Source organism: Gymnogyps californianus, chromosome 15 (genome assembly GCF_018139145.2).
Source record: "Gymnogyps californianus isolate 813 chromosome 15, ASM1813914v2, whole genome shotgun sequence".
NCBI lineage: Eukaryota > Metazoa > Chordata > Aves > Accipitriformes > Cathartidae > Gymnogyps > Gymnogyps californianus.
The window spans coordinates 17514949-17533203 of NC_059485.1; the positions used below are offsets into that span (position 1 = coordinate 17514949).

The 18255-nt window shown below is 43.9% G+C and overlaps 1 protein-coding gene across 3 annotated transcripts in view; it reads right to left on the minus strand.

Moving 5' to 3' along the window:
- Positions 1-15975, minus strand: part of CLUAP1 (clusterin associated protein 1) — a 77095-nt gene extending 61120 nt beyond the window's left edge. For 2 of the 3 annotated variants that reach the window (XM_050906044.1, XM_050906043.1), the window contains exons 1-5: positions 10413-10445; positions 9633-9744; positions 7519-7603; positions 3203-3382; positions 1990-2085 (exon numbers count right to left, since the gene is read on the minus strand). In XM_050906044.1, the coding sequence (XP_050762001.1) occupies positions 1990-2085; positions 3203-3382; positions 7519-7603; positions 9633-9744; positions 10413-10434 (495 nt within the window). In that variant the 5' untranslated portion in view covers positions 10435-10445. Of the gene's footprint in view, positions 1-1989; positions 2086-3202; positions 3383-7518; positions 7604-9632; positions 9745-10412; positions 10446-15938 lie in introns of those variants that run through there. The other variant, XM_050906045.1, reaches the window with a different exon arrangement.
- Between the last annotated feature and the right edge of the window lie 2280 nt (positions 15976-18255).

Sequence of the window (18255 nt, forward strand, 5' to 3'; positions counted from 1 at the left end):
GCACCTCACCAAGTCCGTGAAGGATCCAGGGAAGACGTGTGAAATGAAGAGGGGCGATTCCTTACTGCCCTCAACACTGGCTACTTAGAAAGAATTGCAGCTCCGCTGACTTCTGTGGGCATTATCAGATGGAAGAAAAGAGCAGCATTTGGCTCTAAGCCTCTCATTTGATGAGCAAATTTCATACTTCAAGTGAAAGGCAGAGTCGGGTGCTTATAATTAAAAAAGGAACACTTGACAAATTCCACTGAACAACTGGTTACTGCAACCTCATGGCTTTTACCCTGAAGCCTATTTGCTTTGCTACAGGCTCCAGTCTCAAACTTGTCACACGCTCATGTGCCAAACTTGGCATTTAACACACAAGCCAAAAATGGGTTCTTCAGGTTTAACAAATCACTGGAGAAGGCTGGAACCAGGCACAAATCATAAGGAACAGAGCACGAAAGTCTCTTCTGCTGCTCTCTGGAGGTTCTCACTGTGCTGTCATAGTGTCACCTTGTGCTTTTAGGATATAAACTCAGAGCTAATGAGACAGAAGCAAAGGTCATCTTTCCTAAGACAGGATTTCTTAAAGACAACAAGTGTCAAACCTTTTTGTAAAATATAAACTGTGTGCCTATTCAGGATGAGTTAGCCCCATCTTGTGCACTCAGTCATTACGCCACAAGAAACATGCGCTCGCTACAGTATATAAGAATACTGTCCTTTTAGAAATTGCACCTTTAAATAGTCTTCCATTGAAGATTTCTTAATAAGTGCAATGAGAAATGGCTGCACTGAAGCACTTAACTCATCTCTTGATTTTTCATTTCATGCTTTCAGCACACTGCACTTGTGCAAGTCCCTTTTCTAGGGCCCAGTTCTAAAGTCAGTTGGACTCCTAAAAGCCTTGATTTAAAGTGATTAAATAACACCCAATTTCAAACCAATGCTTGAGTACTTTTAAAAAGTGTTGCCTTATACTGACCTATACTTGACTTTTTAGTGGAGTTCTTAGGGATGCTGTACACAGAAAAAAGGGTTTAATGCTCCAAAACAAATATTAACACATTAGATAGCATTCATGTGAAAGTTATTTCAAAGGCAAGAAATTAAGCAAAGAATGCAAGATGAGAAGTGACTGATTAACGGTTTTGTGACAATCGTGTATGTTGAATTAAACTGGCTTATCACTTCTCTCTCCCTTTTGAAATATTAATGCCTTTCACACTGCTGCATACCATGCTGACTTACATATCTAGCAGAAAAGGCAGTGTTCCACAGATAGTCTTCCCTGTATATCACCTACCCTTTGAAACACTTGTACTCCTTCAAAACAAGGATCTGGGAGCACTAATTGTCAAGGCACACAGTCTACGGCTCTTACAGGGTGCACTTCCTACAGTTCAGATATTGCAAATCTGAAGATTACCAAAACCAGTACTAGAACATTCAGGGTTTCCCTTCTTTAAATGTCTATTTTCAGAAAATGAATAACCTCCAGCATTGCAGATAAATGCATTTAAGAAAATAATTGAAAGACTTATTGGCAGTGTTTCAGGACACTTCTGTGACTTCATGCAACAGCTTGTGATTTTACAACTAAGCTGGAGAATACGCACCCTGCAGGCTTGCGAGGCCTTCAATTACTGTAACAGAAATAACGAGCCTTGCACTTGGAAAACTAATGGCATTAATCATTTATCTTTCAGAATACATCTATCCCCACCACTAAAACGTACATATAAAGTTAGTATTTCCAAACAGTCTACAGAGAGTATTTCAGTTTCCTGCTAAAGAAAAAACGCCAAACTGTTCTCTCAGGCTTACTGCAATCCAAGTATGAGTTGGAAAGAAATGCAAACTTTCAGACCCATTCCTTCAAACTCAGAAGAATATTCATTTTAGATGCAGCCATTAAGAAGAACTACTGATACTTTTTTCACCTTTTTCCTTTGCAGCACCCAGTGAACGCAAGTTCTCATACACTCTCCAGCGTGTACTTACCCTTAGTTCAGCTTCTTTGCCGAGTAAGTCATACAGACTTGCTCCTTTGGAGGTGATTTCGGAAGCAAGCTGTCTAGCTGCCTTCAAGTCAGCAATCTGGAAACACAGCAACAGCACTGAATAGCAAAAGAGAATGCCCAATATCACAAAGAAAATCCACGACAGATCTTCCCCATTTTGATGTTAAAATTACATAGGAGGTCAGCACAGTGGCCAAAACTCTACTATAGTATTGAAGAAGTTGTCCACTGGAGTCAGAGTGAGCCTGTCTCTTGGCTTTAAAATGGTCTAGATGAGGCACCATTTAGACATAGGCTTCTGGGTGAAAGCCCAGCCATTTTAGGCCAACAACAACAACAACAAAAAAACCCTCAAAACTGTGACTTGGCCAGTTGTTGGTTCATGAGCTGCCCAGGGCAAAGGGAAACATCACCTTTTTCATATGCAAAAGTATAAATACCAAAAGGTATGTGATTAGCACATTGCATAGGTAATGAATATTGATCATCTACAAGTGTGTTTTCATTATTTCTTCAGGTGCTTTCTTCAGAGAGACACACCCGACTTACATAGAGGAAAAATCGCCTGTGGTTCTGCCATTTTTTCAAGAACAATAGTATTATTGCCTAACAAGCGGGCATGACATAGTACAGCTATAAAATAATAAAAGCCTAAAAATATTAGAATACAGAAGAGGTGCTAAAACTACCAAAAAGCAGTAACAGGAACTCATCTTATTTAAACAAAGTGTTGGGTTTTTTTTAATATCTAGAGATGGCATTTATTTTAAGGGCTTCAACAGCTTTGATGTCTGTTAGGGTAACAGGAAGATTTCCCTTTCCTTCAATGCAAACGGGCTGAAAACCAACTTTCAGTCAGTATTTTGCAAACTCCTCCTGTTGCAACAAGGTTAGTAGATAGAAAATAGTCTTTATTCCAGCCTACTCCAATATTTCTACGATTTCAACAGCAGTCCAAACCAAAGATAACCAATTTTGTGCCACTGTCGCCTTGTATTATGCTTCTGGTTGAGAATTCATAGAGATTAACACAAATCATAGCATATAACCTCAACTACAGAAAATATGAGTTAAAACCATAGCCACTCCTTGCGAGAACATTTTCCACTTAAGTCTCAAGATAGAAAATGGATTTGTTTTTCATAAGTTAACACAAAACCCCTGCCCAAAACAAGAGTACAAGTTTTCCTTACTTTTGAGCCAAGATCAAACTTGAACTTGCTGCTGTCTTCCTCACTCACGTCTGCACGTTCCACTCCCTTGGTATTCATAGCACCATAAAGCACAGAGGTGACCTTTAGCAGTTCCTTCACTGCATAGCCATCTGCCTGGTAAAGCTTCTTAGTGTTGAGCTTTATGTGAGCTTTGGTAGCCTTTGGGAGGGAAGAATGAATTCATCGTGTCACAAAGAACAAAATCCTCATTTACCTCTTCAGACTTCACTCGAAAGCTCTTTTTGGGGGCAGCATGCTCTGCTTTACAGAAACAAATCTTCCTGTTTGGAAACACAAGTTTGCCTCATCATATTAATCATGTTTCTAGAAGAAATTTTTCTGAAACATGTGCACTTTCTGCATGTCAGAACATTTGCAGGTAATTGCCAGAATGAAAAAACTCAAACTATCCATTAATTCTTCCCTACATGATGATCAGTGAAACCCCTGTGCACCACTTAAATTCAAATTAAGTTTAAGTGGAATGTAAGTGCTGCCCAGGTCTTGTGATGATGCTGCAGAGAGGTAAATTTCACCCTTAATGAGTTACAAGAATAAGATCAATTATCCTAATTTAACTGTCTCCTCTTCCAGCAGTACCTTCAGAATATTTTATTGTTTCTCTCAAATCTTTCCCTGCTACGATATTAGTGATTTTACTCCCTTGCCTTCCATCTCTGAAAAGTACAGACAGACCAGTAAGGAAAAAACCATTAAAATTATAATATTATCTTTTTATACTTCAAAATAATAAAGGGGAAAAAAGAGCATAATAGAAACGATACATCTGTCACAGTAAGGACACAAATGTTGTTCTTGAAATTCCTGACAAGATTATATTATAAACGAATAGCCACAAGGAGCCAACACCAAACTTCAGGTAAAACTTTGAGGCAGTCTTCCTGATGGCACAACTAAATAAGCAAGCAAACAAAAACTGATCACCAGTTATGAATACAAAAACTAAGCATCCAAATGACTTAACATCTTCTTTTCAGTATCTTTTTAAGATGAAACTTCTGCTAAAATGTTTATCCTTTGGGAATACCGTCTGGCAGAAAGAATCCATCCACAATTGACTCGTGGTATTACACAACTGCTGTATGACAGCGTTACCGTAAGCAATTCACACTGCCCGAGGGCTCTGACAGTGCCAGACTTTCAATCTGGGTTAAGACTCAAACATTAAAATGGTTGGTACAAGTTTTGCCTGCTCTGCGCTGAGCTTTACCGTATAATTGACTGCAGGAAAATTTCCTGTGAAACTAAAGAGAGAAAGGACTACATCTCAAACCACAGATTTAGCTCCAACTTTTCAAAGAACAAAGGAAACAAAGCAAATAGTTGTTGGCCCGTGTTTCTTCGTACGCCTCCTGTCAAACTTTGACTTTACAATCAGATTTCCGTTTCCAAGAACTGTTTACCTCTTGCCTCTCTCGTCCCAAAAAATCTCAACCCAGCAGAGAAAACTGACTCTACATCTGCTTGCTGCTGGCAGGAACTCAGCTGAAAAGTGAAGTCAAAACTTCCAGAACAGGTTACTGATGTTATACAGCCTGAGCTGGGGGAATAAGAGAATTCTGGTGCAAAAAACCCTAATTGCTTTTGAAAATTTTGACCAGCGTGACCTCAAATGAGCCAATACACAAAGTAGAAAGCCAGATATGTTCTCCTTCCTCCCTTTCAGTAGAAGGAATCTAAAAAACTAACCGTAGAAACAGTAGGTATTAAATTTTAAGAGAAGCAGGTCATTAAATTGACAGAATCTGTTAAACATCCCCTACACAAAGAAGACTAACGCACCACATCATAAAGGATGTTGTTAAAGACAGGAATTCCAATTTCAGTTCCATTCAACCCCGAGAGAAAAAATCAATGTCTAGTAAAAGGAAAAAAAAAAATGTTTTTTCACTCAAGACTACTTAGAAAGAGGAAAAAATACACAGACAAGTACATATATTTTTCAGATTGGCATAATGGCACTGCTTACTCAAGAAGGTAACTTCATGTTTGGAAAGCTTGAGACAGTCACCTATTTTATAACAACACTAAATAGTTTCAAAGTATCATTAAAAATCACCTCCATCTATTCTGAAGATCAGATTATTACAATGCAATAGAAAAGAGAAATAGAAAGATACTGCAAGAATGATATCGACAGCCAGAAAGTTTGCTTTACTTTAAAATCTGCTTTATTATTATCATCGAGCCGAATTTTGGCAGCATGATGGAAATGCCAAAACAGCCCAGGGAAGAACCAGAACTCCCAGCTGAGTGCTCCAGCCATTCGGTTGCAGAGTCGTGGCTTTAGCTTGTCTAGCCCAAACATTTTGCATTCTTTCCTGTACACGGCACATTCTCGAGAAGAAGAATGAGGATTGCTCTCATCTCCCCGTCTTGTTTAATACTTAGGATAGTCTCCTGGGTACTGAAGTAGTGGCTCTAAATCGCCACAGGCTGAAATGGGAATTGAACACGATACTTCCTGGAAAGCACTCAGGAAGATTATTAGCGGACATCGCATCAACTGCTTCTCCCACCACTTTTTAAAAAACAAGTATGGCTGGCTTTTGCAAAAAGTTTGGTACCTTGGTTTGCTAAGTATGTTTTCATGAATGCACTTCTAGGAGACTAAACTCATTGGAGGCTTTTTGCTGCACTCTACCTTGAATTTGGATCCAAGTGGGCTCGAGTAGGAGCCAGGTATTGAGCCACACAGACTAGGGCAGTTCTAGGAGGGCAAATGATTAAAAAAACTACATAAGACAACCCTGCAGACACTTCAGGAACTTGTGGGTCTGAAAAGGAGACATTTGGTAAGTTTTCAAACTACCAGAAACGCAGAGCAATACATAATTTGTGTAAAAAATTAACACATCTTTACTCCTTGTTCAGTAAAGGAGAGCAATACTCTAGTTGTATTTCATGATGATTAATCTATCCTGACATTCTCTTCTGAGACAAATCTGTCTCCATCAAATCTCACATCTGGCTAAGGATGCATAAAGCTATTAGCTACTGGAGAAGATAACTGTGGATTCCATGGACAGTGAATTATTAAGGAAATATCTACAAGCTTTTCTCATTCTGAAAATGCTGAAAACCTACAATAATCCCCATATTATCTTGCAATATTAACTGAGACTAAGTACAGGACGATTAAAGACATTTCCATTCATTTCATTTTCTGGATCATATTATGTATTTCTTCAAAACCCTTGGGATTTCTCACATGAAATCAGTTATTAAAAGGAAAATGTATGCATAACATTATTTCTGCTTCCATACTTGTCCTTTTCAAACATGCTTGATTTGGAGGGGGAAATCCCTCCAAACAAAACAGATCTGTTCACTACATCTTATGATGCTCCAGGGTTCAAAAGTGCATTCTGGTGTGTACAGAAGTGTATCATGCTCTGAACATAGTAAAATTAAGAATTCAGAAAATTAAGAATTAAGAAAAATTATGGTGGTCATCATCACAAGTCAGAAGGGAAAAGCTGGCTTGGTTATAATGTCATTTTAATATATTTTAAAAATTAAAAAAAGTATTATAAGAAATTAATCTTTGGTATTAGCATAAAGACTTCCATTGCTTCCAGACCCACCTGCAGCCCCATTTTTTTCCACCTGATTAAGAGTGCTATGTAAGTGTGTCATAACAGCAAAGGCTCATGCTGCATCAAAATAACAAGAATGATATGAAGAACAATGTTATTTTATTCCATGAGACTAAAAAATTTAGTCCAATTCAAGCACGCTTATGCATAACGTGATAAAAGATTTGATCCGAGAAAAACATGGCTCGATCTAGTAAGTGAGAAGGCTCATACAACAGAATACCAATATATGATTCTATATCATAATGAAAACATCAGAATTTATGACTATTCAAGCATACAAAACAATCAGGCATCCAAAGTTAGCAATAAATGTGATGGGATCTCTTCTGAACCCATTTAAATGCCTTCAAAAAATTTCGTATCTACAGCTATACCTTCCACTATTACCTTTTTATAAATATGAAGTGATAAGGATGAATATTGTTTTAGCGTTAGAAGTTTAGATCCCAATTCTGCAAAGAGCTGTACATAACTCTACGTGATTTCAGTAACAGCACGCCCTGGCCTGTTCAAGTTTATAACAGCACAAGACATACAATACAGCACAGGAATACAATATATACTCAGCCACTCGTGGCAAAGAAATTGTAAGGGGTTAAGAGAGAAAGCATTAAAGCTAATATGGAACCAGTATTTCAACATGCTTAACCATGCCTCCTTAGGCAGACTTACCATGAACTGAGCCACTGCCTTAATGAAGAAAACCCGGTCCTGTTCTGTCTCCACATCAGGAGGAATATCAGTCTGAGGTTCATACCTGTGGAAAGAAGCATGTGTAGATTCTGACAAGGAATACACGTGCAATATTAAAGAGACTAGTTCATTTGTGAGGCAAAAATCAAACAAAACAAACATGTACAAGACTGGAAAATAAATCTTTGGCTCCTATTGCAGACTGGGGGATCCAGACCCTATAATGCATACAATGGGTTTGTGTACAAACTGCACAAGCTGTAAAACCCGAGATGCTTCTCCAGAAGGAATTGTTACTGTGGGGTCCTGAATACACCTTTTTTCAGTCAGTTTCACAAAGGAGCAAAATTTAGCTGGCTCAATCAAGTCTGTGAAATACTTATTTTCAGAAGTAATTTACTACATAAATATCACAAGGTGCTTACATAAATCAAACTAAACTTAATCATGTGTGGCTTTACAATTTAAAACACCAGGCATACGACTGAGTTAATACTCCCAGTCTTGCCGGTGGTATGTTAAAATGACTTGTACTAGTTTGCTATTGTTCATAATAACAAAAACAGACACCTTGTCCTTTAAAATGTTATGACACATTTCCACACTCTCAAAATACACAAGAAAAGTTCACACTCAGACATAATTTCAAATGTATTACTTTCAAAGGCAAATGAAACTTATGAAAAAGCAAATTGAAAGATTGCGAAATGCTTTAAAAAAGCACTAGTGAAATGCAGAAACTTCTAGAAGTCACCAGCCTGCAGGAACCAGGGAAGAAAAAAAGTAAATTCCCGGTCTCATAAAAGGCTTTGAGATTTTCAGCATTCAGACAGGCAAAAAAGCATCTTCGCTTTCAAGTCACATTTGAAATTATGAGCAAGGCATGTGCAAAGCAGGCTCTCAGCTTTAAAGTCTAATTAAAAGGCTTCTAGAAGCTGGAAAAGCTGTCTGCCTGTGTCAAGCGTAATTCTGACCCATAACAGAAAAGGATGCCAGTGTTCAGTGGCTATTTGGTCTGAAAGTGAAGCACTTCACTATTAGGCATAGGGTTCCCAGTAATCTTATAACACAGAAGTTTAAGCTTTTACAAGTGTTCAGGTTCATTAGAGAAACATATTTTTAAAACAGTATTTTTGTTTTCTTTCAATTGCTCTGTTATTTTACTGTTACATACCAGGGGGGACACTGATTTACGTTTTTACACGAGTTGAAAACAACCGGTGATTTAGACCCTCAGTGTAACAGCAGTATTTTAAAGAACATTTAGGTAACTTAATCCAAGTAATTTTGAATGGTTGTAAGTATTTCCCTATTTTATTATAATTGCAACAGTATTCAGCAAATTTCTAACAGCTCAGTAATTAACTTAATGGATACTAATTATGAATCCAGACCAAAAAACAGCAATCAGGCAAATGGGTCACTGTCATATTTTAAATTGTAATATTCTACCTTATGAGTAGCTTAAAAAACTTAGTTTTTCACTCAGATGGGAGAAAGAAGATTATGTATAATTTGATTAGCACCTCAAGTTTCATAAATGTTTAACCAAAGTCTGCCAATGGGTTAAGTGGGTGTAAAACTACAACTGGATAGTAGTAGATTAGTACTGTATAATTTTATTTTTTTTAAACACGGCACGGATGCTAGTCAATGCCAGGTTGAACCAAAACAATTGTAGCAAGAAGGTAAGAACTAACTATCTTGGTAAGTTCTTACTATGTATCACCCTGTTTGGGGTACAACGTCAGATATAGGCACAATGGTAATGGAGTTTGTAGAATATGTGAAAGAGATACAGCTACTTTTGAATAACTATGTCCACCTTCAGGAGGCAATCTCTGTCAGGAGAGAGTATTTTCTACTTCAGCTATGATAACACTTTTTTTTGTTGTATAATTAAACTAAAAACCTGCAAACTTAACTACCACATTTTCTGTCTGATATTTAGAAGAGCAGATCTCAAAGAATGACTAAGCATCATTATGTTCCTCTTTAAACTTCTTAATACAGTTTCACACCAAAACATCAGCTCCAAGCATACATATCGCATCCCAGCATCAGCCCCAACATTTGTTAGCCTAATCACCAACCTTTTCACTAGCCAGAGAAGCACTTCTGAAACAAGCACGAAGTTTGGGGTATGGAAGTTCTCCATAGATATGAGTCGGGGATACCCCAGTGCCCTCATCATCTCCGTAAAATCTGAAAAACAAGCAAGAGCGGGGATTGCTTCTTACATATCCAACATGGACATTACCAAGAACTCTGGTTCCCACAGCATGCTGTTCATTTACTATCAGATATGCCCTGTTCAAAACACTATTAAAAAAAAATCCTGAACGGATTAATTAAAAAAATACTATCATTTCAATAGAAAACATGCCGTATTAAAAGGCGACTTTTTAACAAGAGATTCGCGGGGCAGAAACACTGCTAAAACAGCTTCTCTCTACAAAACACACCGTTTAAATGAAGTTAACTATGGACTGCGGTGATCACCACTATGCAGAGGCTGTGCTATCCCAGTCCTCTGCGTTTAGTACGCCCTGGCAAAGCGCAGCCTGCCAGTCAATTTAAAGAAAGGTTCCCACCCTGCAGCAGGCTTTTCCATAGCCCTCGTCTGAGGCACCGGTCAGACCCCAAGCGCCCCTCTCCCGCCCGCGCTGCCTCCTGGATCTCCAAGTGAAACTACAGGGCGAAACGTAAAGGAAAAGCGGGACCCGCCCGGCTGCTGAGGCACCCAACGGGGCCGGAGCTGCTCCGCAGGCCCCAGCGAGCCGCGGCAGCCCGGGGGGGCTGAGACCGGGGGGCTGCCGCGTCCCGTCGCCCCAGACCCCGCTCGCCCCGCGCCCCTCAGCGAGGCTCCTCACTCCTGAGGTCGCGGAACGACATCGCCGGGAGAGCCCGCGGGCCTCCGCCTGCCGCCGCCGCAGCACTAGGCCGCGCCGCTCGTCTCTATGGCAACCCCCCTACGGCGCAGCGGCCGCGCCAAACTCCTGCGGAAAGCGAAGCGCCATGGCGGCGGGTCAGGCCCTGGGCTCTGCCTGGGGCAGCCTCTCACCAGCCGGGGCAGCGAAAGCCAGCGGCTCCGTGGGGCGCCCGGCCTCCTCCTTGCTCTGCAGGGTGGTGGGGCCCGCTGGCGAGATGGCTGCCCATGAGGTGCAGGCTGTCCCCACCGCCCGGGCCAGATCTGGGACGACCTGCGTGACACGGCTGTTGCCTGTGCACTGGGAGACAGCTCCGGGACTCCCCAGCTCCCTGCTGTCGCACACCAGGCACCCACCAGCACTCTGCCTGAGGCGACATCCAGCCAGGACAGGAGCTTTGCTGAGCCTGTCTTAAATGTGTTATTCAGGGAGCAGGGAGGGAGGGCTAAGAACCATCAGGACTCATTTTCAGCTAAGACCCAATAGTACCTGTGCCACATTAAACAGTGGCTGCTGTGGTTTGAGGAGAAGGCCATGCTCCCCCACGGGACGGCACAGCAGTCACCACGGATATGAAAACCCATGTCCTCGCCTCACCTGAGCGGGCACAAACCCACCGCTGCCGCATCCCGGTGGGCCGAGTGCCCGGCTCTCGGTCCTGTTGGACTCAGCGCATCCACCTTCCACCCGCTCTGGTCTCTCCGAGGACAGGAGCCCGGCACGCAGCTCTGCCCAGGTGCTCGAGCATTGCAGGGCTGAGCTCGAGGGGGAGCAGAGGACGAGGACCAGCAGGAAGGCAGGCGGGAATACCGTCCTCTCTATAGTCACACGTTTGTGACGGGCATCCAGGGTGCCACAGCCACGCAGAGAGCAACTGCAGTCCATGGAGCACTCGCTGAAATGCACAAGAGGTCTTTGGCACAGCCCAGGCTGCACATGGCTGCCCAGCAGCAGAGCCAGACCCCTGTGCATTCATTGTCCGTCCCCAGAGACACCCACAGAAACCAGCGTCCCCAGGGCCAGCCAACACAGCTTCTTGCGACCTCTCAGCTCCTACCCGCAACTGACACTGACTGATCCTGTCAATAGTTTCATAACAAACTTCTTAAAGGCTCTGCGTTTGCCCCTACAGACATAACCAGCAGCAGTTTTCATGTTGATGCATCAAGCAAGAACAGTATGACAGCTTCTCCGCTAACACTTGGTGGTTTCAGGTGTCCTAAAGGAACAGGAGCTCTGGCCACGAGACTCTGCAGAAACACCGGACAGAGCGGCCGCAGCTCTTACTGACAGGGTCATCAGTATCATGGGGTGGAATGAGTTGAAATAATCTAGATGTCAGGCTGATCTATGGATGTCTCAGGACATTTTGCGGAGCAGTCCGCAGTTTTCCAGTTCTAACTGCCCAAGCATACAGAAGACATGCACACATGGGCTCTTGTGGTTTAACCCCAGCCAGCAACTAAGCACCACGCAGCCGCTCGCTCACTCCCCCCACCCAGGGGGATGGGGGAGAGAATTGAAAAAATAAAACTCAGGGTTGAGATAAAGACAGATTAATAGGACAGAAAGGAAGAAAATAATAATAATAAAATGACAATAATAATACTAAAAGAATTAGAATATACAAAAGAATGTATATTGCAATGTGTACAGTTGCACAATGCAATTGCTCACCACTCACTGACCGATGCCCAGTTAGTTCCCGAGCAGCGGTATGCCCCTCCCGGCCAACTGCCCCAGTTTATATACTGGGCATGACGTCATATGGTATGGAATATTCCCTTGGCCAGTTTGGGTCAGCTGTCCTGGCTGTGTCCCCTCCCAGCTTCTTGTGCCCCTCCAGCCTTCTTGCTGGCTGGGCATGAGAAGCTGAAAAATCCTTGACTTGGTATAAACACTACTTAGCAACAGCTAAAAACATCAGTGTGTTATCAACATTATTCTTACACTAAATCCAAAACATAACACTATACCAGCCACTAGGAAGAAAATTAACTATCCCAGCCGAAATCAGGACAGCTCTATATTGAGCAATATTTCACACAATCGTGTGAAATAGCAATAAATCCTAGAAAGAATAAATATTGAAATGAAGTAGTTACATTAGAAAATAGGAGACATGATTAGAGGCTGGGTTTCTTACGCCAGAAAGCCACGCGATAGCAAACCTTAAATAATTCACTAGTTCAAGAGTGCATCAGCCATCCAATAACTTGGGCAGGGGGACCAGAGAGGGAAGGAAACGTTCCCCTGCTCTACTGCTGCGTTACATTGACTAGCAGGCAAAAGGCAGGTGGGATGAAATATGTGGGGGAAAGCCAAAGCTGTAAAATAAATGAAATAAATTGTCAGTGTACTGTTTACCTCAGCTCTTCACTTTATATAAACACCATTAATATTTATATATTAATATTAGGCAGCACAAATGTGCCGCTGGAGATGGAGTGGATGTAGCTTTGAACTAAATAGGGGCCCCCACAGAGGAGCAAACTGCAGCCATACAACCATGGCAGGAGCTCACACCACATCCACGAGGGCTAAGCCTTTCCCCCTGCCGCCTTCCCATCTCTAGAAACCCACACCCAAAAGAAAAAATGCTACACATCTCTACTTATTCCCTAGACACATGAACTAACCTCCATGGAAACAGCTCCCCATTCCACAGCCCGGTTCACACTTTTGAGGGATGTTTTTTTTTCCCCCCTTCATCACTACAAAAGCTGGAAATTTTGTTGGAAAGGAAAGAAAATCTAAAACTTTGGCGCAGGTTTCTGTGGCAATGGGTGAGCTATCAGATGACATTGCAGGCTTCTGAGTACAGATGGTAATATCTTCACGGCACATCTGCAGTGCCTGGTCTCCATCCAAACCTCTAATTTCATTTAGATGAAATTTAATTTCTTTAGGGCTGTAGGAAGCCGCAACTGCTGCTGGGGGCCTGGTAGAGGTGTAGGAGGAACCCAGCCGGGGGTGGCAAACACCGTCCAAGCGGTGTGTAAGCATCCAGCGGCATCCAGTGCCACTCAGGCTGGTTTCTAGCAGAAAGCGGTGACCCCACCTCGCAGCCTGAACCGCTGGTGATAAGGAACGATAAGCAAAGCCCCTGCTTTGCTCTGAAACACAGTTGGGTATGACAGAAGCAACAGCTATTATTTAACACCTCATGGCAAATAATACCCTCCTCTGCCTGTTTCATACGCTGTGCACGTGAATTTTGGGGCTCCCCAAACCACAGTAGGGCTGACAAGCTCTACGCATACTGCAGTGGGGCCAGGCAAACCTTCCACGCCCCAGGCTGTTAGCATCATCTCATCCTATTTACTGCCTCCATTCTGGTTTCAGGACTCTGCCAACTCCTTGTAGCCCCTCTCTCTGGCTCCCACCCGTCCCCAAACACACCACTGAAGTTGAGTCATCCTTTGGCTCATGAACATCCATTAATCAAAGATTTCACCAAAAAACCCATTAACCTGGGCAGCTGAACATCATTGATCCGGGCTACATGCCATCGAGTCCCTTTTGGCTGCTGCAAGCGTGGTTAGCACGATGTGCTTTCAAATAGTCCATCATTCAAATATCCCGTCAGATAGCCTGATGTCTCTGTGTCAGCTCCCAATTTAGCAAGAACAGTGCCCGAGTTTGCTGTGCACAGCCTCTCCGTGCACTGAGAGAACTCGGTGTCCGGACCAAGGCAGGAGACAAGCTCTGCGATCAAAGAGATACGGGAAGGACAGGGAAGGAGAAACCCTCTCACTGCAAGGATGGCCAGACCTCGTAGCACCCCACCAGCCTCCTCTGCCTGTAACACAAACTCTTTTGGGGGAGAAAGAACGGTTTGGCCACATCTGCCCATACAGGATCCCCCCCTCCATGTATGGAGCTCAAACATGCAACCTCCGTGTATGTTTTCTGCTGCTTCACCTCATTATTGCCATTTTAGGATCAGCAAAATAAATCTAATGATTTGCCGGTTGAGATCACTTTCCTTGCCGTGTTCACCAAACACTTCTTACATCTAAAACAGCGTTATCGATCTCGCGGTGAGAGTCTCCTGGCCGTCAGCCAGCGGTTTTTTTTCATTTCTCCCCATCTAATCTCAGCAGCGCTGGTTGCACCCTTCAGCATCTGCTCCCCGTCTCGGGCTGCGCGTGACCCTGTCCCTTCAGGACATCCCCCCCCCGGTATCTGCCAGGTTCTCAACATAGAAACAATCAGCTCTATTAATCTTTCCCTGTGCCGTCCTTTCAGCCAACTGAACTCTTGTTGCCATCTTCCTGCAGATGAAGGGCAGGGGGGTTGGCAATACATTTTTTTTTTTAGTGTTCTACTATTCTTTCCCCAGGTTGTTATTTTGGCAGAGCTTGGCGTTAAAGTTGCTATCACATGTTTTTAAGTCAAATTCTCACATTCTTACATTACAGTACCTGGCAGATTGGCCTAAACATTTTTTTTCCCTCCGGTAACGAGGAATTATGCTTCGTGAAGAGTTGTTTCATGCTGTTCCCATGGGGCAAACAGTTATGTGGGATCAGGCTGACCTGGACCACGCTCGCCAGGGGTCCGTGCTCAGGGATGTGGCAGGCAGACGAGTGCCACGGGCCAGTCGTGAAGATGGGACTTGTTCCAGCTCATAGACAGCCGCAAGGAGCGGCTGTGGTGCCTCTGCCACTTAATTGGAAAGGAGATTTGATTTTTTTTTTTCATGCCTTAAATTTCAGAAAGAAACTGCGCAGCGGCCAGGCAAGCCGTGCTGGCAGGGAGTTTGGGAAGAGGGCGTGCGAGGGCAGGTAGTGGCATCACCACTGCGGCCACAAACACCTTCCCAGGGACAGGCTGAACCACAGGAGCAGGAGGAAAACTGCATCCGTGTCGCACGCTCGGACACTCGCCTGTGCCCCCGCTTCTGCTGCGTGCCTCCAGCGACAGCTCTGCTATAGTCGTGTGGCAAATAAACTGCTATCCTTCCCCCCGTCCCACCACCTGGTTTCCCATGTGTTAGGAGAGCAGCTACATTTGATTTTGGCCTCAAAAGGTGCAGAATCACCCAGTTTCTAACCGGCCACACAACAGGGCAGATAACCAGGCTTTTCTGAGACTGGGCTTTGTCCCTAAGCCAGTGTCACAGGCATAAGGCTGCCCAGCTCTCCTGGGTCGGGCTGCATGCCGGTTCCTGCTGGGGTACTTGATGTGCCTGTACCCCTGCTTCATTCAAAATTGTCTAGAAATCCACATGTCTAAAACCAAAAAAGAGCTTTTTCTAGCTAAAACAAGCTTCTGCCCCGGGGGCCGGGGAAAGCTGTGCTGGAGGGAGGTCTGGCCAGCAGACTGGAGCTCCTGGCATGGTCAAACCTCCCTCCAGCAGCACCTGAGTCCCCTCATTTCCCAGTGCCCTTCTGTAAAATAACCTGGCAAAGCAAAGAAAAAGAGCTTCAGGATTTTCCTGCTCTTTTTGTGACGTTGTCTTACCTGGTTATTGTCGCACTGCAAATTCAGTCCTCGATCCCAGGGCTGGCAGGACTGTAGCTCTTGGCAGGGCTGGGACATCATGTGCTGTTGAAAATATGATCAAGTGAGAAAGCAAGTCATTTTTACTCTAATTTCTCTAATGTTTTTTAAATCAGGAATACAGAAAAAATTGAGATGATCAGGCATTCTTCAGATTCCTCAAGCACAAAATAACAAAACACTCATCTGTGCCCTCCCTGTTGGGAAAAAGGGGTAAAAAGGCGTCAAGCTTCTTCTGCATCGCAGGAGACCCTCAGGTGAAGTCGCTGTACGCTTCAGTATACTCTAAGTCACCTTTCACACACTGTGGAAAAAAAAAAAATGAGAATGTGGTCATCTTGATGGTGGAGAAAATAAAACCTGTTTCTGCTGGGTTGTTTCCCAAGCTACCTGTTAGATAAATGCTGCAGGAGGGTATTAGCTTTACAAATAGACCCTTTATAGCTTGAGAGACTGAGCAGGGAATCTGCCAGAGGATTTTTCTCAGAGAGGGGCTGGTGCAAAAAAAAAAAAAAAAGGCAGGGTAGGAAGTGATGAGGTTTTCATTTGGCTGGTATATGGAAGTGGCGTACAGACACTTCATGTTCAGTTTTTTGCATCCACTTTCTGCTTTTGCTTGCAAGATGGGCATCAATTTTTGCTCTTCTGATCAGAGTCTCCCCCATTACCCAGCTGGGACAGATTCATTTGCACTTAAAGGCTGTTTCCAACCCTGAGCTGCAACATTTGCTGCCCCCATCTACACGATCCGAGGTTTCTGTTTGCTGCTGAGGGCTGCTCAGCTTGCAAACTCCTTGGCATTGGCATGGAAGAGAGTTTCATGAGCAGGCTTCTTCCTTCCCACTTGATTTAGCATTAGCCTCATTACTCCAGAAGCGAGGAAGGGAAGATAACTGCTAGCGGAAGGAGGGGAAACGGCTGGGGATCACTGGTGGAAGGTGAGGTGCTATTTGTGCCGAGGAACCCAGGGAAATCTGGAGCCTTTGTGTCTGGGGAAGGAAAATATCCAGGAATGTCACGTTCCCTGTAATTACATTGCAGAGCAGCTCCCTCCCTGTTAATGTGCTGGCATTAGAGAAGAGCTCTGAGAGCAGAGTGCGGTACCCAGGATAAGCAGCAGCCCATGTATCAAGCAGAAGGGGTAATAAATCAACAGCCTCCGTTTGATCACTCAGCGGATAAGCAAGAGAAGCTACTTAGGATGAAAACACATCCCCAAGCAAGTAGATTTCCAGATCTATCTCAGACTTTGTCTGACAGGTCAGGAGAGGAGAGACTGGGTTCTCATTTATATGCAGTGAAAAACAAGATTATATTTCCACTCTCCATTAGCTCCCTCCAAAGCATTTGGCCTGCCTGAAGCCAGCACTAAGTGCTGATTTCCCAGAGTCTGCCTAATTTCTGAGTGTCCGATTTAAGATGGCATGACACAGCTTGATTTATTGACAACACAGCACGCCTTACATCCCTGGGATCTGAAAGCCCGGATCATCTTCACTACAAGGCAAAGGGATCCCAAAAATCATTGTTTGGCTCATGAAAAGTTTTGGTGTGTTTTTCTGCAACACCAACATTTTGGCTCTTGACCTACCTGCAGGAAAGGGTAGGGAGAACAACCAGCCAAGGTGACAAGGAGAAAGAGTCAAAGTAGGCTTGGAAGGACATTATCACCAGTTACCCAATTTGCCCTTTTTGATGAGGATCACCAAGGAAAACGCTGCTTTCCCAGGTGAGGAGTACAAGCCCCGCACAGCGCAAGGGTGAAGCAAGCCCTCCCGGGCAAGGTCCTCTTCTCCAGGCTCTGGTCTTGGCACAGCTCCATTATTTAACTAATTGCAATCATCATTTGGGCACCGCCGTCAAAACTAGGGACACAAATGAGTGGGAATGAGAGCTCTTCCAGGATTATCCCAAATACTCCTTACCTGTGGAGGTGCCACCTTTGCCCAGTTTTCACCCCAGGCATGGCTTTCCATCCTCCCCTGTTGCTATCAGGGTGCTGCTTTCTGACAGCAGCTGGTGGGAACCATGGAGATCCGTGCCCTCAGCCCCCACCACGCAGCCTCGGGGGGGCTTGGGGACCACCACGGCTGGGGAAGCCACATGATGGAGAGCCCAGTGGCTGCTCAGCTGGCAACAAGCGCTGCCGAGGGCTGCGGTGGGATGGGGATGGAGCCCTGTCCTCTGAAAAAGAGAGAGAAAGCGCGCAAAGGGAAATGCAGACATAATATTAGCATTTAAACAGCGAGCAGCTGCTTCAGCACACAACCTTTTATGC